We start from the raw sequence: 26,048 nt of genomic DNA, 5'->3' as shown, positions 1-26,048 counted from the left end.
GGAGTGTTTAGACAGCGAGTGTCATGTTGAAAGACAGGAGACGACTGAAGCAGAGTGACAAACGTGTTGGTGAAATAAAAAAGGACACAGATGGAAAAAGAACAAAAGCCATAAGGGGAGAGAATTCTCTCCTAGTTTGCCTGAATTAAGGTAAACAGACAAACTTTAATAATCTCCAAGTATTAAGGCTTCTCCTGACAGTCATAAAAATAATAAATAAAGTACATGCAGTGGAATCCATTCTGACATTGCTCTAGAAATGCTTTTACCTTCGCCACTTGAAAATAGTAACAGTATGAAAAAGCTTAGAATAATGATATTTTTGTCCTTAAATGCTTCCATGAAAGGTCTTTACTGGAAAGGATTTAGGTTTTCTGTTGAGTCAGAATATCAATTTTCAGTTTTGGCACAAGCACATCTACTTAGGAATATTTTCCCTTGAATCAAGGTTTGCCCTTGATTACACCACTGCAGATGAGAAATCCTATCACCTTTGTTTTGTTTTTTTTTAAAGCAGAGCAGAGCTCTTTAGTCCAGCCAGGTGTATTAGGAGCACACTGTCCTTAGTGCAGCTTTGCTTTCCAGCTCTCCCAAAGATATTAATTCTCTTCCACTCACAAATTGTTTTCTGAAAGGACCAAATCTGCTGTATATGAAATCAACACGCACGTCTGACATGAATAGTGATAAAATAACTTGACAAATTAGAAAGTTGTGATAAAAACCTGACCTGAAATGTTATCCAGATCAACCACACTGTCTTGCTGGGGTTTTTATCATTGATTTTTAAGGCACTGAGCATGACTGTTAAATCAATGATAGTTTGTCACAAAATTGTGGAGTAAAGGGACTGCACCACTGGGGTCAAGTACAAATTAGCCCAAAGGGTAAATGTGAAGGCAGTGCAAAAGCTAAGGGAAAAGCCAGCAGATGTTGTAAAATATGGCAACCATGTACCAGCTGTTAAAGAGTATATTTTCAAGTTGTCTTGTTCCTCCACTTGTTCCCCTTGTGCATAATCACATGCAGTAGCTGTGGTACTGAGGAGTGTTTGATGTGAGATTTCTTTGGTAGGTGTGCATGTGTTTAAAATGGTCATTGTAACCTTCAGGAAGTGCTCAGGACATTTAACAGCAGAGCTGTCTGTCTGCTCCTTAACCTGACTGGTTGTTGAGCCTTGAGAAAACAGCATGTGCTGCTGGTTCTCAGCATGTGCTGCTGGTTTTGTGCTTTTCATTTCTCATGAGGTCTGATCAAAAATGTCATTATCTTTCTATATTTTTCTTTACTGATTATTATGAGCTTGAGGACCATGATGAAATTAATATTCTTTAGGGGTTTATAGGCTGACTCTTTAGTTATCCTCCTTTATATTGTCCTATTGTACTAACCCATTTGACTGACAATACAAAGTAGCCAAAATCAGTGGGATTGCTCCAAGTTCTGTGTGCCAATGGCAGGAAGTACTTGAGTGCTGAGGTTCTGAAGGCACTGTCTGGTCCTTGGGAGCCGAGCCTGACCTCCCTGTGCCAGGTGTGGAGCTATGGATGTGTGCTGGTTTCTTAGACAAATGCTGCCTTTCTTCCTCTCCATTCACTGGCAGCAGTTTGTCACAGATTGTCCATTTTCTGCACTCCCTTGGCATGAGGGAAAGTTGTGCAGATGACACATAGTGAAGACAAACTCGTCAGAAGTGAAATCATAGCTCCTTATGGAGTTCTTCCAAATAGAGAAATCCATCTTTCCATGATGTTCCTCTTTCAGGATGAGGACAGACAGACAGAGCTGTCACATATTGATCATGTGATGGCAAAGCAGAGGAAATTTGGACACTCTCAGGTGCATTGCTTCTCTAGTCCTGTGTACCTCCAAGAATCTGTTCCCCTGTGGTTTTTCCTCTTGCCTCATGGTCACAAACATCTTGTTCTTGCTGCAGATACTCTGCTTCTGAAATCCTCCGTGGCCTCTTCCATTTGTACATATCAAATGCGTCATCGTGTTTGTGTTCTGTGACTGTGAAAATAAGTCTCTGACTCAGGTTTCTGATGCATTCTCTTCTGGTTACAAGTTTAAATCTATTCTTAGCATAGATTTCTCACAATTTCTCCACATGTAAAATTTTGAAGGAAAGAAGGTGTTTCAGAGAGTGGTAGGGTTTGGCTTTGCAGGCTGTGAAGCTGTGTTATCTCATTTTTCTAAGCAGCTTGGCTGGTGACATGATCCCATTTGCTGGCCAGGGGTCATGCCTCGGTGGAAAACAGAGGGCTGAGAGGAAGTAGAGCAGCACAGGTTCCTGCCAGCCTGGTGCTCTGTGCAGTGCCACAGAACTGGTCTGGAGCATAGTCTCACCTTTTTCAATCACGGGAAATGCAGACAAAGTCTCACCACAAGGTACAAAGTTCTAGGTCAGAAAATTAGGTTCAGTGTGGCAATATTTTCACAGAAACTGTGACTTCTATTCTGCTGCTATCACAAAGGCTTGTCCTTAGAACACAGGGGACCAATGCTCCTCAAACTCTTCATGCAGTGGCCTGTGTTGGACATCTCTCTGATGGACACATTTGATATTTGGCAAAACGAGACGCAATTTAGAATCCATTTTTTCCCCTGACACTGGTCATTCCCCACCCTGCCCCGAGCTGATAGCTCTGATTTGTTCAGGTGCTGTCTGCAGCACTTGGTGTTTCTCCATGAAAACAGCTCACAGCTGCCTGTGGAGCTGCTGTCAGCACAGCTTCTGGGGAATCAGCCCTGCGAGCTGCTGGGCACCTGATTCCACCATGCCTTTTTCCTGGGGCCCAGAAGGGCTCTGATGCCATGTCTGACCCCTCAGTGGCCTGGGGGACAGTATTTCAGACCCTGCTTTTGCAGCCTGGCTTACAGGTGCTGGCACTCCAAACAGAGCCAGCTGAGCATCAAAGGTGTGAGATGATATCAGCCACTTCCTCTTCTCGCCACACAGTCAGAAATGAAAGAATTTCTGCAGCAAGCAGCCTAGCTGCTTTATTATTTATTTATATATTTTTACAATACACCTGAGCATAACCTGAAACTTCCACTGGAATCAACAAGACTTACAGTAGCTTTTTTTTCTGGTTGGTAATATAGTGTACAGTGATCATCCAATTTTACTGCCTTTGCCTGGAGACCTCGCAGAATGAGTGTTGATGAAATAGTCAATTGATTAGAGACAAGCAGTCTTTCAAAAAGTCCTGAACAGAAGAGGAGCTATTTCCCACTTCTCTCACAAATATCAATTAATATTCTATAGTGAGGGTGATATCTAAAGGGAGAATAAAAAAAAAACCAGCATGAAAGGAAAACATAATTCTTTAAGCCAAACATAAAATATATTTTACCCTTCTGCTGTTGCCTGTGATGTTTCAAACCGTGTACTAATCCTAACAAACAGCCACCCAAGGGAATTTATAAAGGAATACCTGCAGGCTCTCTAATGGCACCATCTCATAAGTTGTAGCAGGAAAGAAATGCCAGCCTTAAAGCTGAAAAGGCAGTGTCCCTTCTTGCTACATCCACACAGGTAAATCCAGGTAACAGCAACGAGGATAATTGCCAGGGAGGAATCCATCTCCCCAAATCTGAATATGTATTTCTGTTGTAAAATACGTCTGATTCCAAAAGGCTGTGTTAAAAAGGCGGCATCAGAGCTCCAAAACAATTAGTTTATGCAGACAAAAAATGGTAAAATATGCAGTTGATTAGATTTCACAGCCATGCTTCCTCCAGCCCTCATTATACAGCTGTGAGGTGCTGGGGCTGCCAGCTCGCTCCGCTCCCTGCATGTTCAGACAGCCTTTTTCTCCAGGCATAGCCAGCTCCTCTCATACTTGTGCACTCACACATTTGCATACAATATGTTTTTCCCATTTCTCTCACATGATAAAAAGTCCTTAAAACAACACATGAGCAATCTGCAAAAACATTGTTGTGTTACGTGTGTTTGTTCAGAGATTTTGACTCAAACATGGACTGCATGATGTAACATTCTTTAAAGGTTTTATTAACTTTCCAAAAGATCTGCTCCAAAAATTGCACTGAGAAATATGTGACATTTGGAAGAAATAGTTTGGATACCTCTTCTGCTAATGGAGCTAAACATCACTCAGTTAATCAAAGGTATGAAAGGATTATTTTTCTGGTAGAACCAAGAAACAGCTTCTTGCACTTTCCTGCATGGTGCTACATAATTTATTTTAGACCAAGCTTCTCCTGTTAGATCCTGTCAGATTCTTTCATTAAGCCAAATTTTCAGGTGCTGAAACTTATGGTTGAGATTACCAGTTCTTTAGGGCAGCATCTATAATTTCCTGTAAGTCTGTAGGGTACAGAAAAATCTCTTTCTCTGTGCATTTCAGTGACATTATTTTCAACAACTTATATAAAACAAACTGGCAAAACAAGCAAGTAATGCTTTGTCACTCATGTTTAATATTAAAAATAGAATATGAATGTCAGTTGCAGTTTATTTCAGAAAGCATATGCAGGTGTCTGCATGATTATATAAGTGCACACAGCTGTTTATAGAGAGATCTATACAGGAGGATATGGCCTCAGGCTGGCCAGGGGAGGCTCAGCTTGGCCAGCAGCAGGAATTTCTCCATGGAAAGGGTGCTCAGCCTTGGCAGGAGCTGCCCAGGGAGGTTTGCAGTCCCCATCCCTGCAGGTGTCCCAGGAAGGCCTGGCTGTGGCACTCAGGGCTCTGGGCTGGGGACAAGGTGGCCATTGGGCACAGCTGGCACTCCATGGGCTGGCAGGGATTTTCCAACCCCAGTGATTGTGGGATTCTAGGATTCTGTAGTACAGAGAGAAATTAATGTAAACAAACCTGAAATTCTTGCAAGGTCTCTCTTTGTCGTGCTTGGTGGAGAGTCAGCTTTCCACGCTCGCAGTTCTGGAGGGCTGGAATTAGAGACTGGGGTGGCCTGTTTGCAGAACATCCACAAAAGAGAGGAGTCAGAGGGTTGAAATGTAGGCATTCACATTAGCTGGCCAATTTAATCTCTGTTCCTATCTGCTCAGCCAAGAAAGGAGGATTCCAGGAGAGGATGATAGTGTCTTCCTCCCTCAGGTAGAGCAGGCAGCTGGTGCAGCTAGGTATCTAATTTAGACAGTTGAGCCTAAAACTGAGTTGTATGAATAACCCTCTTTTCCTTCTTCCTTACCTTAATCATCATAAACAAGATCATGACAGCATCACAGTATTTCACTACTTAGAGTCAAATAAATTACAGCTGGGAAAGACAAATTACCCTATTAGTTAATCTTCCTGTCTTTCTAGGGTTTTCCCTTAGAACACATTATCCAGCATCCTGTGCAAGAGAGTGAACTCTTCAGTGAGGAGGATTCTGTTATTTCCCTTGGGAAGTTATTCCTCCTTGTACAATTTCTCATTGCAGGGAAGCTTTTGTTGTTGTTTTTCTCTGTGCAGAAGATTAAGTGAAGTCTTGTATCTTTGTATTTATGTGGTTCTCATCACCAACACACCAGGATTACATCTGTAACATACACAAATTTACCCTCTCATTTCTGCCTCTAGAAATGATTGCATATTGGATTCTGCCACAGATACACTGGAATGCATGCTGGCCTTCCTGAAGATTAGGACAGAAAGAGTGAGTGAGACCAAAAGAGGCATCAGAAAATAAATAATAATAAAAAAAAAAAAACTAAACCAAAAAACCCCAGAAGTCCCTGGGAAGATGAGAAAACATGGTCCCACCAGGTTTCATTGTGGTCACGTTATTTATTTTTACCAGCCATTACAATCTTTCAACAAAATGGTTGTTCATTGAATATGGATTCATGTAAATTCCTGGCACCAGCTATGCATTACCTCCTCTAGAACATTCAAATTTGATTTTTTGGATTTTTTTCCCCCCATGCTGTCCTTCTTGTTTCTCCAGTGTGGCAAGCATGAATTACCCATTTTTCCCTCAGTGGACTGTTCTGGCCCATATGTCTGCTCTTTACCTTTGCTTAGGGTGTCATCTCTTGCCTCGTTAATTTTTCCTTCATTAAGGGTCTACTGGACATTTTAAAAGCAGATTTGTTTTTTTATTTTTTCACATGTTTTCCTCTAAGTATGGGAAGATCTCCTGAAAAACCCACCCAAGACCTCTGTCATCTGTTTCCAAAGCAGTCCTTGTCATTTTTCTGCAGTTTTGACATCCATTTGGCACTTTCCAGGGGGATTTACATACTCTCATCAAAGAATCGTGAAGTCATGGAATTCCTGTTGGAAAGGACCCACAAAGACCATCGAGTCCAACAACTTCCTTGTGTCTCTTCTGTCTGTATTTCTGTTTTCTGGTTCCTGAGTCTTTGGGGAGAGAACTTTGCTGCACTGTGAGATTTGATCCACACATTGGGCTCCCAGAGCTTTGGCAATGAAGTAGCTGGATAATAAATAATAATAATAACAATAATAATAATAAAAATACATCCAAATACAGCTGCAGAAGGCAGGGCTGAAATAACACACGATCTGCAAAAGAACCCTTAAACACTCGTGCAACATTCCCACAATTTATATGTGTATATATTTATATATCTGCATGAACACCAAGATATGCAATGATATTTTATGGGTGTAATTTGCATATGTTAACAAGTTCTGTAGTGCTTTAAACAGATTCCTTATTTCAAATACATTTTCTTTATTTGGTTAGTGAAACCTCTAATTCATAGGTTTTTGTGTTTAGAAATGGTCTCGTGCAGTAATGCAGGATGATAAGGCTTAAAACTATGTTTTTGCATTTAAAAAAAACGAGCAACAATGAAAAACAAATAAGAATAAGTTCCTTCAGCTTAGAGGCAGTAATAATTTACATGTCAAGAAGTTATGCAGGTTTTTATGAGATTATTGCAGTTTTATTCAATAAAAAATTGTTACCATGACAACAACTGTCATGCTACCTGTGAGATTATAGCAAAGAAGGACTGTGAAGAAAAGGCTTCATTTTGGAAAGAATGCTGATCTGACCTGCTGGGCACAAACAATGCTTTGTGTGACCACCCCTGACTGCAGGGCTTCCATCAGCACAGCGCCAAAGCCTGCTGAAGGTTTTGAAGCACAGGATCCTCTTAGGAAAACAAAAGAGTTGGTAAATAATGGTGAGGCTTTGTCATGCAAATACTCTCCTAATGCCCCATCAGGCAGGTAATCAGATGTTGTGAATGAAATGGAGATTTCAGCCTGTCAGGATCTGGAAGATTAGGGAGATTTAAGAGAGAAAGTGAGGGAGACCAAAAAGGGCATCAGAAAATCAAGAAAAACCCAACCCAGAAGTCCCAGGGAAGATGAGAAAACATGGTCCCACCAGGTTTCATTGTGGTCACGTTATTTATTTTTACCAGCCATTACAATCTTTCAACAAAATGGTTGTTCATTGAATATGGATTCATGTAAATTCCTGGCACCAGCTATGCATTACCTCCTCTAGAACATTCAAATTTGATTTTTTGGATTTTTTTTCCCCAGTACACACATTTCACTGCCACACCAAAAGAATTTGCTTTCCTACTCCCTGTGGCAGCATATGCATTTTTCTTTCTGACTAATGTGCAGAATCTGTACCCTGACTTGCACATAAAACCACAGCCAAAACAACAGAAAAGCACTAGCTGAGCACACACATCTTATTTTTTATGATGGTTTTTAATCTTAGTTTGCAGGAAAACACAGGCTTTCTCACCTAGCCAAATAAAAATACTCCTGTTGTTAATTGTGTCCCTGATTGCTGGCCTGTTGTAAAGACAGAGTAAAACAATCAGCAATGGCTAATGGTTAAAGCACATTAGAAGTGTTCATTAATTAAAATCTGCTGAATCTCTTTGCAGTCTATATTTATGGTGGTTAAGTCTATATTTCAGGGTCATTAGCATTACAAAAGTGTACCTGAGGAAATAAACACAGAAAGTTTCTTAACTTCTTAAAATTTGCCTCATCTCTCGAAAAATAATGGATTTGGTTTACATAAGGCAACATTACGTACATAAAGAAAGAAAGAAACAGTGATTATGTTGTTGGGCCAGATTATATAAAACTGCAATATTCTTGTAATTAGGACAACAGTGACTTGGACTACAATAGTGGCTTTCTTGGAAAAATGGCACCATTTCAAATTTATAGTCTCTGGCTAAATGAGTTTGTTGTAGCATTGACAAAGAAACAAACACAAGCCAAATGCAGTCAAAATTAAACACAAACAGAAACCTTAGCAGTTTATTTGCTGGGCAGAACCCAGAATGTTGTTTTTCCAAGAGCATTTACTTAATAAATGCCCTTCCCTGCTTTCTTGCAGCTTTTTCAACACAAAAGTTTTATCTTTAAAACTTTAAGCGCATTATGCACGTAAAAAATATTAATGTGCATGTAGTTTCTAACTGCAGTGTCTGTAATGGAGTAAAATCCTGCTTAAATATTGATAATCCAAAGCTTGGAGAGTTCTGGTCTGGAGGATGCCTAAATAATAGGCCTTGTTGCTGTGAGTTCCTTTTTTTGGATTATTTTTCACTGCCAGGAACCTCTCAGTTCTCCAAATGTTTGGTGCCCAGGTTCTGTCACCTGTGGGAATGGGATTGGTTGTTCCATGTGAACTCTGAAAAGGAGAACCACATCAGCAACACCTGCAGCTGCAGAGGGGACAGAGTTTGTTCCTAAGTATACTGATTATTGCAGTGTGAACAGGATGATGTGGCGTATTTCACACCTGCAGAAGATTTGACTCAAGGCATAAAGGAAAAAAAAATTCAAATTAAAGGTGATAAAATTTAAACTATGCCAAAGCTTAACTAATTTCGATAGTGGAAGCAATTTCTTTAATTTCTGTCTCATGATCGCTCACATCTTCCATAGACAATTTTCATCAGTGAGATTGTTGGGAGCAAATTACTGGGTTTGACAGACCTCAGGAGTGTGTGTGATGGTCGGAAATGAAGTGCTGAGTGGCAGACACTGGCTGGGGAAGAAATTGATTTCTAGGAGGCAGGAGAGTATTTCACTTTTCCATTCCCTTCATTAGTTTTATTAGGTGAGATTATAATCACACTTCAAGTGACCTGTAAGGGAAAGAAAAAGAAGAATATTCCTTTCCTCCTGCATTTTGTGTACTTCAACTGGAAATATTGACGTACATATTACCTGTGTGTTTTTAATACATGTATAAACTTCAGTTGAACTTGTGGTCTCAATGAGTGATTAAATTATTTTATATCACAAGGAAAAAAAAAGTTGGTAGTAGAGCATCAGGATTGGAAGCAATCTTAGGCACTGATTAACTCTTTTGATTAGGGTATATTCAACTTTAATATCTAATGAACACTTGGGATAAAGAATATGCTTATCAAAGAATCAGCATATCCATTCAAGTTTGGGAATCTTGAAATAAATATCTATAGAAAGTCTTAGGAATTCTCAAGTGAAGTAAGATAAGAATAGAAATTATATATCAAATCTTTCTAAACAAGCAATGTAATTATTTCTGAAGGCCTTTGAAATGAGAGCCAGCTAGGAAAATCAAACACAATCTCCAAGAAGTCAACAGTTTTATTTCTTTATTTCCCTTTGTGCATAAAGTATATAATGGAAACAAAACAAAACAGTCCAGATAAAATACCCTTAGTAAAATTTTCACTTTGTGATGAGCCTTATCTTATTCCAGCCCTGTCCCACTGTATATTGTTCTGTCTCAGAAGATTACAAACCATAAGGTTTATGATAGCAGCCACAGAAAGGAGCACATCCCCTGCTGGTTCAGCCTGGATCCAGCTGCAGGGAGCTCTGACCCTACTTTATGGCTGGTGGGACACGTGGGACAGCAGCCAGGGGCTGCAGGGACTGTGGCGATGGGCTGGGCTGGGATGGGCTGGGATAGGTTAGGATGCACTGGGATGGGCTGGGATGTTGAGGCTGTAGCCTGAATTTCAGAGAGGGGAGGTGCAACTCTGCTGAGGGATGATGTCTGTGGAACAGCAAGACAGAGCCCTTGCAATGAGGGTGGTCAGCAGCATTAAACACAGGATCTCCATGATGGTATGATGAAGACACCTCATTGCAACAATGCAGGTTCTTAAGCTGTTAGTTTGTTCTGAGTTTCTATACTTGTGAGGCACAACAAATGTGCTAAACCAACACCACAGACCAGACAGGAACAGCATCAGGTGTGACCAACCACAGCCCCACTGTGAGCACTGATTGGTTCTGTAATTGTTTTACAATTATGGAACTTGTTTGTCACCTCTAGTTTAGCTGAGCCATTCCCAGAATGCTTTTCTAGTTAGCCAAAGGAACAGAAGTGAGCAAGGATTTTACAAGGGCAGCAAGGCCCTCCCTTTGCAAGGCCTTTCTGCTCCACAACAGGGTGTGACTACAAAAGGGGAGCCAACAGGATTTAAACTTTGTGTGAGACAATCCCGTCAGGCACAGCTTCTCGTGCTTTGTAACTCGTGTGGGTGAGCCACTGAGGAGCCTTTTGTCCCTCTCCTCCTGCAACATCCACACTCAAGCTTCCTCTAAACTTCCTTGTCGTATTTCCCTGTTTAATTTCTCTCCTGCAGCCTGAGCCATGGCCTCTGAGTGTGCCCAGGGCTGCTTCCCTCTTCCTCTTGGGATTCTCCTGGGTGTGAAGGAGCTCACTGAGGATCTCGCCTGTCCCCTTTATCATTTCCACTCAGAGCTGTCAGGGATTGTCTGGTAGTGTCTGCTTGTTGTCATTGCTCAGACAATCACTTCCTTACAAACCAACCAGCAAGTCAAGGGTAAAGTCCATTTCTCATTCCCAATGACAGGTTAAAAACTTTTCTATTAAAAGTTAGGTATGAGATCACCTTTCAGCATCAAATACAGCTGAGCTTCAAAACATGAACAGTTTGCATGTTTATAAAAGAGGCTCAGCAAGCATCTGTCTAAGAGATGTGACATAATACTCGTTTTCCATGGGATATTCAGCAGCTGCAGGACTGCTCTGGGCCCTGCTGAGCTGAGCAGAGATGCTGGGAGGGCATTTTCCCTCAGATGGGCCATGGTGGAGCTCACAGTGCTCTGCCTCCCTTTGCTGATATTCCCCCCTGTAAGAATTGGTAAATTTACCCTAAAAATAAATTACCAATGCCAGCCAAAGCCATTTTTTCCCCTAGTGAGATGTATTTCTGCAGCCCACATTCCCTTCCTGGAAATTTTCCCATTAGTTCCACGCAGCAAACCTGCCACAAGTTGAGTGCCAGCAGATCTTGTGCTCCATGAGAGGTGCTCTCCACCCTCCCAAATCCTGCCCTCCCCAGTCCTAGCCCCACGTCTTGCCCTGCTGTTGGAAGTGGCCACGTGGGAAAGAGTGAAATGGCAGCTCTTGGCTCATTTGAAAATTATATCTAAATAAGCAAACATTCCTCTAAATAACTTGCATGTGCTGTAATCCACAAAAGTGCCCTGGATAGGGAAAGAGGCTGAGGGAACACAGGGCAAGGACCAAGGGATGCCAAAGGGATCTCCTTCCCTTTGCTGCCCCTGTCCTGAAGGGATATGGGGTTAGGATTCAGCAGCATGCCAAGGGTACAGGGAACAGGAGGGTGTTTTATAGGCATATCCAGAAAGGAGGATTTTTGGTGCTTGCTGTAATTATTTTCCTTTCCGAACATAATTCAGCCCTTAACCTTTTTGCCGCTCTTGCTTTCTCTCCCTCTGTAGATATTGTCTTTATTGTTAGCGTAATTAATGCCATCATACTTTTATGTCAGAAAAAAAAAGTCTCTGCAGCAACCTTAATGCAACCAGCTGAATTTCATTCCCTTTTGCTTCTTACAGAAATGGCAAGTGCTATGTTGTCAAAGAAATAAAAAGGGTAATTTCCTTTTTTTTTTCCCTATTTATTTTTGTCAGAGTGTGGAATTTATAACTCTGGCTGAACAATGGCCCCCTGAGTGGCAGAGACTCATTTCAGAGACAATAGTTGTTGTCCCAACTCTGTCACTGTGGCCACATCAAATCATTATCATGGCTGCAAGCCAAGGGAAGAAAAAAGAGCCCTTTTTATTATTGTTTTTCTATCTGGTCTCTGTAACTTGGCAAGGTTCTTTCAAATGTGAATTTGCAAGTTTTAAATGCAACATATTATATTGTATTATTAACCTCGTGTTTTGTATAACTTTGATATGATTCCTTTGCAAATGCTTGAAGTCTGCACAGATCTACCAGGTAGCTTTAAATGCACTCTACAAAGAATCTTTAAATAATACAGATACTAAAAGAGCTTCTATTTTAGTTAGAAATTCAGGCTGCTGGCACATATCAGCTTGAAGGAAAATGTTTTGTTTCTGTTCCACAAGTAATATTTTAACTTGTTACTGATATGTTTTCTAATTTTATTATCATTATACAGCTCACAAGGAAATGAATTTTTGTTTCAAATTAGTTTTTGAATAAGAGATGCAAATTTCCAGTGAGTGTAAAGATCAATTGTGTGTATTCTTTCTCTTTAGGCACCTTTGTTACTAAAGTAACAGCTACAGATGCAGATGATCCAGTGTATGGAAACAGTGCCAAGCTGGTTTATAGCATCCTGGAAGGACAGCCTTACTTTTCTATTGAGCCACACACAGGTGGGTGACTGAATACAATCCCTGCCTTTGGAAATGCCTTCAGGGTACTCCAGGGGAGGCTTGGGTTGGGCATTGGGAAAATTTCTTCATGGCAAGGGTTGTGCAGCTCCCAGAGCAGTGGGGAGGGATTTCAAGCTGTGTGGATGAGGCACTGGGTGGGCTTGGCAGGGCTGGGCAGTGCTTGGGCTCAGCTGTGCTATTCCCAGTTCAAGTACACTTTAGCTTGGGAATTTCAGGGAATATAGCTCATGTTTTCATTAGGAATTCTTTCTCTTTGCTCATTGGTTGGATCAGTTTGGGGAGAGAAAGAGCATCAGTAGTGAGTGTTGGTGTGAAGTTTTATTAGCATGCATTTAGGGTGACAATTTCTCTGTGGTTTTGTAGTCTTGAGAGTCATCTGAAAGCAGTGCCAATAAATCCATTCCCCCTTGGTTTTTGTACATGTGTTGTACTTACAGCAAATTCATTGAGTTATATTTGAAAAGCACGTTCGAAGGTGATTTGATATTATTTTAATGTTATATTATAATTGATATTATCTAACGTTATTCTAATGTTATTTTGTTACTTCACCTGTTATTAGAAGTCCTTTTTAATCACTGTGAGTGAGAGATGTGATCTAAGGAGAAGAAAACTAAAACTCATTCCAAAATGTACAAATACAGACATTTATTTATATGACCATAAAGCAGTAAAACAGGAGTTAAAATTTTTGTCCTGCAGATCTACAAAATTATACAATAAATACTCAGAGAAGTTATCAAAAGATGGTTCTGATGGCTCAAGTGTACTAAGTTTTCTCACCAACATTAAACACAGTACTCTTGTAATCTTTAAAAGCTGGAATTTCTTTAAATCTTTCTGATGAAATTGCATGGAAAAAATATTTCCCATTCCTAGTAATGCCCTAACTTTATGAGATTTTATGTAAATAGTGTGCATCAATAAATATTAATGGATTAATCCATTAAAGTGTTCTTTTCTGGTTGAAGGACAGCTATCCTAAATGTGAAAGGGATCTCTGGAATGTGATTCAGCCTTTTATTTTTACACTGCATGTAAAATAGAGTTTTACAGAGAAAAATTCTAGCAGAGTACAATGGAAAAAGAGCAGCTTGTTCCAAAAATAAGTGTGTTAAGAGAGTGTTATTAGTGAAGGCCCTGAGTTCTGCTGGCTCATTTGTCACAATCATGTGGAAATAGAGCTCTGAACAGACCGTCAGGTATCAAAATATACTGTTTGGTTTCTTTAATATTCCAAATTACTGCATGCAGCATTGGCTTGTGTGAGCTGTCTTAATTAGAGGGGAATTGGCTGTAGGATTTTTCTCAGTTTCTCCCAGGGAATGTTAGTGCCTTTCCATGGGAACACATCAGCTTTCCTATAGGAGCTGAGAAGTGGATTCTCCACCTACACAGAAGATTTTCTTTCACAGAAAAATGGCCTGAAAGAAATATTCCAAATGTTGGAAATTACTTCATTTTACTCAATTTTCTTATGTGTATTGCATTAAACCCTGATGCCTCATCCAAAGAAGTAACTATTCCTCACCTAGGAAAGTGATTCCTGTTATCATGAAAGCCAGGGAGAGCTCCAAAGCTTCTTGGTGAACCTGAAAATCAGGATTTTTCTCCTGTTTCACTGGCATTAATTCCCCCTTCCTCCCTTCATTTCCTGCTGCAAATATTCCTTTGCAGAGCAGCTCAGTTACCATGAAAATGCCATGTTAGTGTCTAAGGGGAATTTATCCACAAAGAATCCAACTGTGGCCACAGTCCCTGAGTGGCTTCATGTTATGGAGCCGCTTGTGGTTAAATCAATGGTTTCAGATTCTCCATTTTTCTGGATCTGTGGAGGACATCAATTATGTTTCCCTCTAATTTATTACAAGTGGATGAGTTCTGTACTGAGGCTGTTCCCTGTTTCTTTGCCATCTCTATGTAGTGCTCTTCATCTGTCGTGGAATCACCATCCTGCTCTCACCAAACAGCACACATTTCTTCGTTTAGAGGATGTAAAATATAAATATACATCACAGCTGAATCATTAATCAAACCAGATGCAGGTAGTTATGTAGAAACTGCCACGACAATATACAGGGTGAAAGATTGTTCCAAACCAAAATGTCCAAAGCAAATACAAAGTGTGAAGTTGTTTGGTTGGTTCTTTATATTTATCCAACCTTAGGGATGTGAACCATCACAACTCTCAGTAACTAAGCCAAGAAAATAAATTATCTTGTACTCCTCAGGACCCTCGGGGGAAGTTTTCATGTGGGAAGGTGTTTGGATACTGTGGTGACAGTGTACAAATGAAAGCAGAGCTGGTGTAGTAGTGTTTTATCCCAAACAAATCAAATCCTCCAAGCGTGGTACATATTTTAGAGTTTGAGGGTTGTTTGGGGTATTTTTGGGGGTGTGAGAGGCAACGTGGGTGTGTGTATAGTTACATTTTCTCTGTGGTTACATTTCATTAGTGCCCTGATGAGTTGAAAGCCTTTTCAATTGATGTGAAACAGAATTGTTTCTGAACACAGGTATCCTGTTTTCCCCAAAATGGAATCAGCATTTTAAGAAATGGGCTGTGTGAGAGTGATCCTCTTCAGAATGTAAATATTTTCTGTCATTCACATGAGCATATCAAGTGTTCTCACAAGTACAGCTATTTAGAGCTGATCTACTTACTATTTTTCTAGATCACTGGCCTATTGTCTTTATTAGAAACTAAGAATAAATGTAGCTCTGTGCAGCTACCAACACCAGGGCAGTATTGTCTACAACTTTTTAAATTTCCTGGCTTGGAGTAAGGATTGTCTGCCCTTGCTGCTTTGTTTGAATGGCACGTGGAGAGCTGAACCATGAGGAGTTATCCCAACCATGCCTCCTGATTCCTCTGCCTTCCTTAGCCTTCAGCACAAAGAGAGAGAGCAGAGGATTAGGATGTGGCTCCATGCCTGTGCTGGGAAGGGCTGTCACACCTGAGGGTAAATGTGAGGCAAGCATTTGCTTTCTCTGCTGCTTTTTGGTTCCTCCTGGCTTGGCAGGAGCTGGCTGTGGCCCTTACCTGAATCACTCCCAGCTGGAACTCTGACATTACTCTCAACCTCCTCACTGAAACAATTCTGTAATGCTGGGCACAAAGAAACAAGTGCTGGTGAGTGACCCATAAAACAATAATTTTCCATTACCTGAGATGAAAAATGCATATCCTGCTGTAGTTCAGGTTTGCAAGTTCTTCTGTAAGAGTTATAGACACATGAAAGGAGGTAATTCGGAAGTTATTTTACACTCAGTGCTCTGAATGTGGCTTAGGGTAAATGCTTTTTTGATGGCTTGTTCTGAATATTTTTCACTTTTTATAGGTGAATTTTATTATGACCATTGGTTTGTTGGAGAGAGGGTGGATATAAATAATACATGACAAAGATACAGATTTAGATTTTTCTGTGAGAGACAAAACTTACAATGTGATGGCATCAGATTAGTAACAAAACTCATGGTGGGCTGAAATATATTCCTTATATCATTATGGTTCCATCTCAGTAACTGATGCCAGGCTCCCTGCCTGGTGTGTTTTATTTATAAAGGTACACAAGTTGCATGGATTCTCTCATAATCCAAGTGATGACAATCCAAATGCTGGGAAGGGGGGTTCCTTAAGACTGCTAAAAGTAGCTGGAGCACACTTCTCACTTTTAAGCTTTTTCAAGGATATTAAATCATGACTGTCAGCTTTAAAATAAGATTATCATAATGGAAAGTAATATGAAGTGACACTGTGTTCTACAATATAGGGATGGCAGAGGAAATACATTTTCAGCTGTGTCTGCCTTATTTACATTTCACATGAACTTAAATAATGTCACTCCTACACACACCTGAAATATAGCTACATGAACAAGGCAAATTACAGCAAAGCCCTGCTGCACTGGAAAACACATGGGATTAGTGGAGCACAAGCCCTGAGTTTGGGTGGAAAAGTACAGCTTTTAAGCACTGCCATCTTGGATGTGGGCATTTGGTACAAAGCCAAGGCTCAGGGTGGTACAGCTGAGATGAGTGGAAGAATCAGGAGACCCAGAAAGCTGAGGACTCTCCTCATAGGATGTCGGTATTTCTTTGGAGAGTGAATATTGTGGGGTTTTTCCCTGTACCTGGTTTAACTTTCAGTTGGAAATGCATGTCCTTTAAGCAGCAGAGTTTTTAATTTAGTGTGTGGCCCTCTCTGGTCCACAGCGTTGAATCCCTGAAATCAAAACATAAATGAATAGGCCTGGAAATGAAAACTTCACTCAACAGGAGCCAGGTTTGAATCTTTTATTTTAATTTCCAGTCTTGCCTCCATTTAGAGCTTATAATACAGTCCAGCAGAATGAAAACAGTAAGGGAGCAAGGGGATATGAACCAGAAACTTTTCAGTTTCAGTTACATTTGTGAAGTTCAGGCTGTTTCTGCTATCTGGTTGTTAATGTCCAGATCATTCCCAACAGTACAAGGTGCCCTCAGAATATTGTGTGTAGGACTGATAAGAGCTGTCATCACAAAAAAAACCACTGCTGAGATACTGAGGAAAGGTCAAAGCAGGGTAGCTAAGGTCAGGAGAATATTACTTATAATGAAAGATTGATTGAACTTAATTTGTATAAAGTGGATCAGGGGTGATTAAAGAAGGATATGAAATCACTGCACAAATATTTGAGAGGTGTTAATAAAAGAGAGGCACGGGGACTGTTTCTGTAATTACTCATGATACAATGACAAGGAAGCATTTCAGGCTGGAGAGAAATGGGGAAACAGTTTTGATACAGCAAGGAATCTAGTACTGTAAGGGGAAAGTAATGAGCTGCTAGGAACAGAACTCACTCGTGTTCAACAGAGCCTTCCTAAATAGTTCAGCTTCTAAATACTTCAGATCTAAACCCTCATGGGGTTAGTGAGAGAAAGTACTTGTTCGACATGAGTCAGAGCGTGGATTGAACTGCTGCTTTCCAGCTCATTTTATTGACTACTGCTGCTGCCACAGCCTTGCCTCTTGCTGCAGATTGAAAGTTTAGTAAACTCCTAACTGAAATAATAAAAAGAGGAATGAACTGGGATGGGTAGGTGTTGTTCTGCTTTAGCAAGAGGGGTGGAGAAACTCCTTTTTGTAGAATCATAGAATCACAGAGCAGTTTGGGGTGGAAGGGACCTTAAAGCTCATGTTATTCCCACCCTGCCATGGCAGGGACACCTTCCCTGGAAGAAGGCAGGTGTGTGCAGCAGTATTCAGGTGCATGCAGCCCAGAGAGCAGCATTCCCAGGACAACATTCCCAGGGCAGCATTCCCAGAGCAGCATTCCCAGGGCAACATTCCCAGGGCAGCATTCCCAGAGCAGCATTCCCAGGACAGCATTCCCAGGGCAGCATTCCCAGGGCAGCATTCCCAGCACACACAGGGATGTCTGGAGCTCCTCCCTGCTCGCTGCCTGCACAGCTCGGACACAACACTGCCAACAGCCTGTTTCCACACTGTGGGAGTCTCCTCTTGTCTGTGTGTACTAAATGGACAGTGCAGGCCGAGGAGATGCGTCAAGGTGTTTCGCTGAGGCTCTTTGGTGGCCCTGTGAGTTGTCTTGGTGACAGCCCATTAGGAGAGGGCTGGGCTGACACGGAGCCAGGCAGGAGCTGAGTCAGTCCTGCAGCTCTGCTTGTTAGCTCCGAGAATAAAGTGCAGCTATTATGGATCAGGTATTTAGGATTGGGCCCTTCAGTGACACCGAGAGCTGGCCTTGCTGATTAATAAAAGAAGTATAAAACCACTGCAGAGACGTTTGAGAACAGTTCTGATGGTCTGCAGTTGGTAAAGCTGAGTGGCTTAAGATCAAGGCAGATTGGCATTTGGAGAGAAGTGATTTCTGCTTCCTGAGTTTATCACATAATGGCAGTAACAAAAAAAGCTGATACCACATATATTTGTCGCATTTCAGAGCAATAGCTCTATCATTTTAGAAAGCTAGTGAGGTGGTTTGAACTTGACTGTTCCTCATGCTGAGCAGGAAAACGGGCAACATATCTAAATAATGTTGTGCTTCAAGGGCCTGAATTAGAGAGGGGAATTTGAACTACACAGCTGGAGTTGGAAAGCACCTGAAAAAGAATCCAGGGCTACTTTCTGTAAAGTGTCTGGTGTAATCACAGCTATTAGGTCGCTACAAATAAAATCCCAAGGAAACAAGGTCATAAATGCAGTGCCAAATGTTTATTTACTGCATTTGTTCTCAGCTGGTGGGAGGGTGATCCTTTCACCATGCCAGTGAATTGGTCCCAGGGAAAAGGGGTAATTGGAGCTTAAAGATTTGTATCCATTCTCTAAAACCCAGAGACAAGCTCACCTGAATTAAAAAGGCAGCATTATAACAGGTGTTACCAGTCATGTCCTACAGGCTGTACTTTTAGAGAAAGGCAGGTAATTCTACATGCAATAACAAGTTGCAAGGGCTACTTCAGAATGAAAACATGAGCAGAAACCACAAAATTTGTAGTAATATGGGCTGAAAAAAAATACAGTACATTGTAGTTTAAGAAACACAAATTAATAAAACTATATTCAACCTTGATCTCACAGTTTAACAGAAAGTGCCATCTTCCCCACATACTTTTTAAAAATAAGCATTAAAATAAAACATGTACACTATTGGCTTTCCTATTAAAACTACAAAAATGGCACAGAAATATAAAATGGTATAATATAGCATTCAATTCTATACCTAGTCATTATTTTTACTGTGTCTAATGTCTTTGATTTGAAATACATCTACATCTGAATGTAGTTCAGACAACTTCTGTAATTAATAACTTTTATAGAAAGTTAGGCAGCTTTGCTAGAGATTGAAGATGTGTTTCTTGTCTTGCTAAAATAAAATCCTAAGGCATTAGAACTAAACAAGAAATTAGAATATTTGATGATAATTCTTATTAAAGATATTATGATAAAGGGAAAGAGAATTTAAAATAGTGGATCAGTATTCCTGTGTCACATCATCAAACCACTACATCTTTTTAAACTTCGAATAAAGCTAGTTGTGATCTACTAATTTTTTAAGTTCTTTGGCACAGATTTTCTACAGATCTCCAAGTAAATCTTTCTTACAGACTGCTGAAACCTCACTGAGGTCTCTGTCCTTCATGGGAATACAAAGAATGCCTCTCACGGCTCTCTGAAGAAATTGCAAGATTGATTTTCAGGTGTTTGGGTCCCAGATGACTGTTCTATTTAATAAGAACCTCCACCAAGATTTTAGCAGGGAAGGAAGATCAAAGCAATTACTTAGCTCTTGCAAAATGAAGTAGGGAAAGTTCCAAAGTATCAAAGTATGCAAGTTGAAATAGCAGGAAGTCTTCAACAAAGCGTGTGTGAGATGAATGGGATGCTTAAGAAAGGCTTTTCAGGGCCAGGTTCCAATTTTGCATAGTGCTTGCTTGGTTTTGTTCCATGTGCTCAATTATTATTATGTATAGTTTTATAGCATTCTCATAAAGAGATCCTTCAAAAAATGGAGAGAAAAGTGAAAGCCAGGTCCTTATTTCAATGGCTTCTTTTGCTTCTCTTCTTTCTTTTCACGAGCTGCAGCCTCTGACACTTTGCTTCTTTTCCCCTGGTGTTTTTCAGAGTGAGACAGTGTATATTCTTCCAAATAGGTTTTGGAAAAGAGCCCCCAGGGGTGCATTTGAGCTGATTCAAGTTGTGAGGCAGATTGTGCAAATGGCTCAGTGTGTGCAGTCAGGACCACTGCAGAAGTAAATGCCCTTCTGCAGCTGCTTTATTTGCCATTGAGCAGTGGGACACCAATGGCTGTTTAGGAAAAGCAACTCAGCCAAAAAAAGTAGGTACTTCAATATTGAGGGGTTTCATCCTTGGAAGGAATAGTTTGCTTCTTGACTTCTTCACCTTCTGAGCTGCTTTCTGATCCTTCCAGCCTGAGGGAGAGGATCTGCAGGGAAATCCTGGTGGGTGTCTGCTCAGTGGTTGTACCTCATGGCCAGGAATGCTCTCATAGCACTAACGTTTGGGAATTATTTCAGGCTACAAGGAGACAAAGCCTTACCTTAAACATTATGGAGGGAAGGAGCCTTGAGTGAGAAAGCAGTGAGTGCCCTTAGCCCCAAAAAGGATCAGGTTTTCCCCTTCCTATTCTTGGCAGACTATTGATTGATAGTTTCTTAAAAACTTGTGGGAATGGGAATGCTGCAAATTCTACAGGCAGCCTTCTGTTAGTTCTTACCTTCTGCTTCAGAAACTTCCCCTAATGTTCAACTGAAATCTCTCTTGGTGCAGCTGAAACCCATTTTGGGGTTATGTTTTAGACACATTATTTCTTCTCCCCAGTGTAAAAGGAGAGCAGTTTCCAGTAGTTTGTACATATTTGTCTGTAAATACTTTTCTTATACTTCCCTGACTGTATAAATCAGTATTTTTTAAAACTGGACACACTATTCCAGCTGCAACCTTACCTGTGTGAGTGAACTGGAAGGATTATTCCCCAATTATTCCACATAACAGACTAAGTAATACACCAGGAAATGCTTGAGCATTTTTATCAGCAAAATGCTGTTGTCTCACATTCAGCTCATTTTGACTCCACATTCTCTTCTGTCTTGTGAGTCATCTGCTCTATTGTAATTGGGAAGTTAATTGTTTCCCTCACACAAAATGCTTTTTACTTGCCAAATTGAGTTGCATCCTGCTATTTCAGACTCTCCAAATTGTGAAAATTGTTTTGAACTCTAATCCTGTTCTTCCTGTACTTGCAATGGCTCCCAACTTGGTGTCATCTGGAAGGCTTGCTGAGTTCTCCCTGCCTTCTGTCATTCAGGAAATACTGACTGATTCTAGAAGCAGAACAAAGCCCATGAACCACATCATCCATCTCTCCCCTCTGACAGTAAGCCATTGATAACTGTTCTGAATACAATCTCCCAACAAGCATCTACCTGCCTTACATTAGTTTATGGTAATTCTCTCCCTTTTAAACTGCTCCTGTTTGGCACATACCCTTTCATCCATCACTGCCTGCTGAAAGTGATTATGATTTTATTCTCGATTTGTTTCTGGGCTGAATGCTCAGTGAGTTAATGTTCTCTGGGTTGGTATTTGGTGAGCCTGGATTGTGTTCTAAAAATAAACAGATGGTTTCAGTACTTTTTGCAAGCCTAGCCTGAGAGCTGGTGAATAAAGCAAAAGAACAAATAAATATCCTTGAGATTCTCCATGCAGAGCTCTCTTAGCCTGTAGTTGTCTTGATCACAATAGGTGAGGATGGAGCTTTTTTAATTTGCTTCTTGAAAGGTATCAACACTTCTCTGTTGCTGACCTCAATTCTGTAGATTTTGAATGAGGTGGTAAGAATCAGCCATGTAATTTGGATAGATTTGGTGCTTAAAAACCTTCAGTTCCTCTTACAGTAATTTAAACAGTAAACTGCTTTTTAGCCTTTTATTGTGTTTGAAATTGGGACTTTGACTCAGCTTCTGGCAAACGGTTTATGGTCTGAGACAGCAGATATGTATAAAACTGTTGAAATAAAAGCTTATGTTAGTGCCTTGATACAGAAAAAGAAACCTAAAAATTTTCACATCTTAAAAGCCAAAATTGTAATTTTTATTTTGGCACTTTTAAAGATATTTAATCTTCCTAATATATTTCAAACCACAGGCAAGGGCTAGACTGTTCAATACATCAAGAGACAAATTAAAATACCTGTCTGGGAAAAACCATCACTTTTGTGAAGTAATTGACTTGTCTCAGTGGAAAATGCAGAATACAAAGTATGGCATCTTATACAATTCCTCTGTAGGTTAGAGTTAACTATGTAAATTAGGTTAAAAAACCCAGACAGACATAGAAACTGCCTAAAAAATTAATAATGGAGGAAAAGTATAGTATGCTTAATACAAACTCCACAGAGATAAGGTTTCATTGGTGAAAAAAATGAATGTGGGCCAAATTCTGATAGCCTAGGTTTGCATTAGAAAGCTTTTAATGAGTCATTTCATTTATAACAATAGACTTATTTGCAGAATACATCATTATTATTCGTAAATAGTAACCCAGTCAGTCCAAACCAGCCACAACTGTCAAATGCTTTTAGAATTAAGCATCATTTACTCTCCTTACCTGGGCTGCCATAGAGGAAATGACCTTACTCTTTCCCTGACTGTGTTTTGTGCCTATCAAATCTGATAAATGGGGTTTATTGTTCCCCTCTTGGCACTCAGAAAATTGAACACAGGCATTTGCTGCAGTGTGCTTCCCTGCTGAGGCACCTTGACCTGCTGTGCTGTTAGCCTTGACGCTCCAAACCCCACTCACCCACCCTGTGATGGAATGAAACTCCCTGATGAGAGTTCTCCTGTCCCTCTGGACATGTCCCTGTGTCCCCTGCTCCAGGTGACCCTTCCTTGGCACAGGGCTGGACCAGATGATCTCCAGAGGGACTTTCCAACCCCAACCCTTCTGTGGCTCTGATGGATTAAAAGAAAAAAAAAACAAAAAAAACCCAAAAAAACCACCACCATATTTCAATTTAACATTTTGAATTGTGTTCCCTAGTTTTAGTGGACCTTCTTTAGTCTGTTAGGTCTTCTTATTATGGTGGACTTTACTAAACTGCAACAAGCACTATTTAAATTTACCATTAAACATTTAGTATGGCACTTTCCATTCATCCTGTGAATATAATAGAACATTACAGGTGGAAAAGTTTTGGCAAGAAAAAATGGTTTTATTATTTCGTTTGCTACACCTCTATGAAATCAACAGCAGTTTGCAGTGGATTAATTGGACTGTCCATTTTTGATATTTCCTTCAGCCCACTGGCATTTTCTATTTTGATATACAGCAGATAATTTTATTTCTGTAGGTTTGTAAGCTTCTAGCCTGATAAAGTATGTGATGGGAGCTTCCTGAGGTCATTGTTCACTGGTGACCCCCTGGGCAGGGACACTGGAGTGGAGTCTGTCCTTCTGTTCAAGTTTAGGCACTCAGAACTGCAGCCTGCAAAACACACTGCAGCAGATTAAATAATGGGTTTGGGTTTAAAATGTTTTAAACAATCAACAGATGTGGTTAACAGTGTTCGCGAAGTCAGCTTGCTTTGTGGTTGTCTTTTGTTTGGCAATTCTGAGGAGAAATGGTAACTTTCTGTGGGAGGTAGGGCAGAAACCAAGAAGTTTGTCAGGAGTAAAATGTAAAACAAATATGTGTCATAGCTATGATTAATTCTTGGGTTTTGAACCACAGTTTCAGTGCACTTCTAATTAAATCAAGGTAGGTGACCTCTAATATAATTTTTTCAAAATCTCAAATTCTTCTTCGTCCTTTGTATAAAGAGATAACCTAACTGGACCTTTGACATTTTTTGTATACCAATATTTGCATATATCCATAAAAACAGCTGCAAACTGAAGTTGTGTGTGTACCTGACTGTTTCCCCTTCATTGTTGTAGCTATAATTAAAACAGCTCTTCCCAACATGGACAGAGAAGCCAAAGAAGAATATTTTGTGGTCATCCAAGCAAAGGACATGGGAGGACATATGGGTGGACTCTCTGGAACTACAACAGTGACAATTACACTCACTGATGTGAATGACAATCCTCCTAAGTTTGCACAGAGTAAGTGTCTTTATATATATGTGTGCTCCTATATAAGAAGGTATTACAGTGTTGGTTTTTAGGTTTTGGGTATTTTAATCAAGTGGGTTTTTGTTTGTTTGGGTTTTTTTATTATTTTAATTCTTCACATTGCCTGGGTTTTTAATGTCATTTAAAAATGGTAGTTGTTACTAGAGAAAGATTAATAGTCCTCTGCCTGCCTAAGACCTTCAGAAAGAGGAAATTATGTCCACAACAGTGTACACACCCCTCTTACATTCACCCCAAAGGGCCTGGAGACTTTTGAAAATACATTTATTTCCTCTCAGTGCAGTTGTTTCTATGTGCTTTGTTGCTTCCATCTCGTGCAGACAAGTGACACCACCACTAAAAGACACATATAACAGATAAAAGAAATAAAGCCTTTGCTAATTAGGCAATACTGAAGAAAACAAAGAAGAGTCTGAATCTAGATAATTGTTGATCCTTAATTCAAAATCCATATTTTCTACTCTGGTTCCAATGGGTATCTTGCTGAGCTAGGTTAAAATGATTTGGCATCCTGCTGGGATTCTCTGTAAGCTTTGTAGTCTATTTCCAAGATGAAGACGAAAAGAAAAAAGAAGAAGAATGAGCATGATGACAGGATTGATTTTATTTGGAGCAGGTGCAATCTAATTCACTATTAGAAACTTACCATTTTATCCAGCTTGTTCTGGAAAATTAATGTTAAAAGGTTTTTGAGCCTGGATCTAGATTTGTATCATTTTTGCTTTCTTAGAAGTATGTTTTTCTACCAAGTGCTCATGGACCCAATGTAGAATTAATTATTTTCCATGTATGTATGACTTGAAGTCCACTTTTGCCCTTTTATGAGGACACAGTGAAATGGGTTTGTCCTAGTGCTCAGCATATGATAAATATTCTTCTGTAGCCTAGAAAATGTGCATAGAGATGGAGAGAAAGAGAGAGAAATCTAATATAAATAAGCAGAGGCAAAAGCTTATTTTCAAAATATATATTTTATTACCTCATCGTAGTGGTTTTTAACAGATAAGCACTCTGCACAATAAAAGGTTTTCTCTCATAAAGCAGGAAATGCATAAATTTTTTACTTCGTGTCCCATTGCATTGCCTTCCCCTCTGTGTTAGTGTTTTCCAGCAATTTCCCTAATAATGTAAATGTCCCCAGATGAAGTGTATCACCAGAGTGCAGAGGGATGTTTCTCTTACACCTGCAATGTCCTGTGGCTCCTACTCAGGGACCACAGAGCTACCTTTGCCAGCTTACCTGGCTTTTACATTGTACCAGCACTGTCCCAAAAGGTGCTTTTTTGGCTGCCAATAAGGCAAAAATCTGACCTGAAAATCAGCACAGAGCTGGTCCAGACTGGGGGAAGCCCTGGAGCACAGCAGGTGCAGGTGACACTGCCCTTCCCAGTGCTGCTGGGGCACAGTGACACTGCCTGGGAGCATCAGCAGGATTCCAGCATCTTTATCCCTGGAATGCATTCACTCCTGGGTGAGTTTTCCTGCAAAAACAAGGAAGGTGTCACAGGCAGTGCAGGATTCAAGCTTCCCTCCGGGAATAACCACGGAGCCTTATGCAAATTCATTAGGGAAACAGCCCTGCATGTGCCATAACTGGGCATTATGGATTTATTACTTTTAATGATGAGCCACAGTAATATTATAGCTGGGTGTTATTACAAAGTCTGCCTTGTAAAAAGGCAGCATTCCAAGCTGGCTGCCCAGCACTGCAGATTAGCACAGCTCTGCCCTTGGACAAGAGCTGAGCAAGT

General features: G+C 40.3%; 1 protein-coding gene across 2 annotated transcripts in view; it reads left to right on the top strand.

Annotated features, from left to right (window-relative positions):
* CDH8 (cadherin 8) overlaps positions 1 to 26,048 on the top strand; it is a 154,774-nt gene that overhangs the window by 62,090 nt on the left and 66,636 nt on the right. For both annotated transcript variants that reach the window (XM_085072000.1, XM_085072001.1), the window contains 2 exons: positions 12,496 to 12,615; positions 24,100 to 24,267. In XM_085072000.1, the coding sequence (XP_084928126.1) occupies positions 12,496 to 12,615; positions 24,100 to 24,267 (288 nt within the window). The remainder of the gene's footprint in view (positions 1 to 12,495; positions 12,616 to 24,099; positions 24,268 to 26,048) is intronic.

The sequence above is a fragment of the Lichenostomus cassidix genome, chromosome 11 (assembly GCF_008360975.1).
Source record: "Lichenostomus cassidix isolate B80296 chromosome 11, HeHo_3.0, whole genome shotgun sequence".
NCBI classification, from domain to species: Eukaryota; Metazoa; Chordata; class Aves; order Passeriformes; family Meliphagidae; genus Lichenostomus; species Lichenostomus cassidix.
Note: the sequence above shows the minus strand (reverse complement) of the source record. Positions and strands in the feature narration are given on the sequence as shown.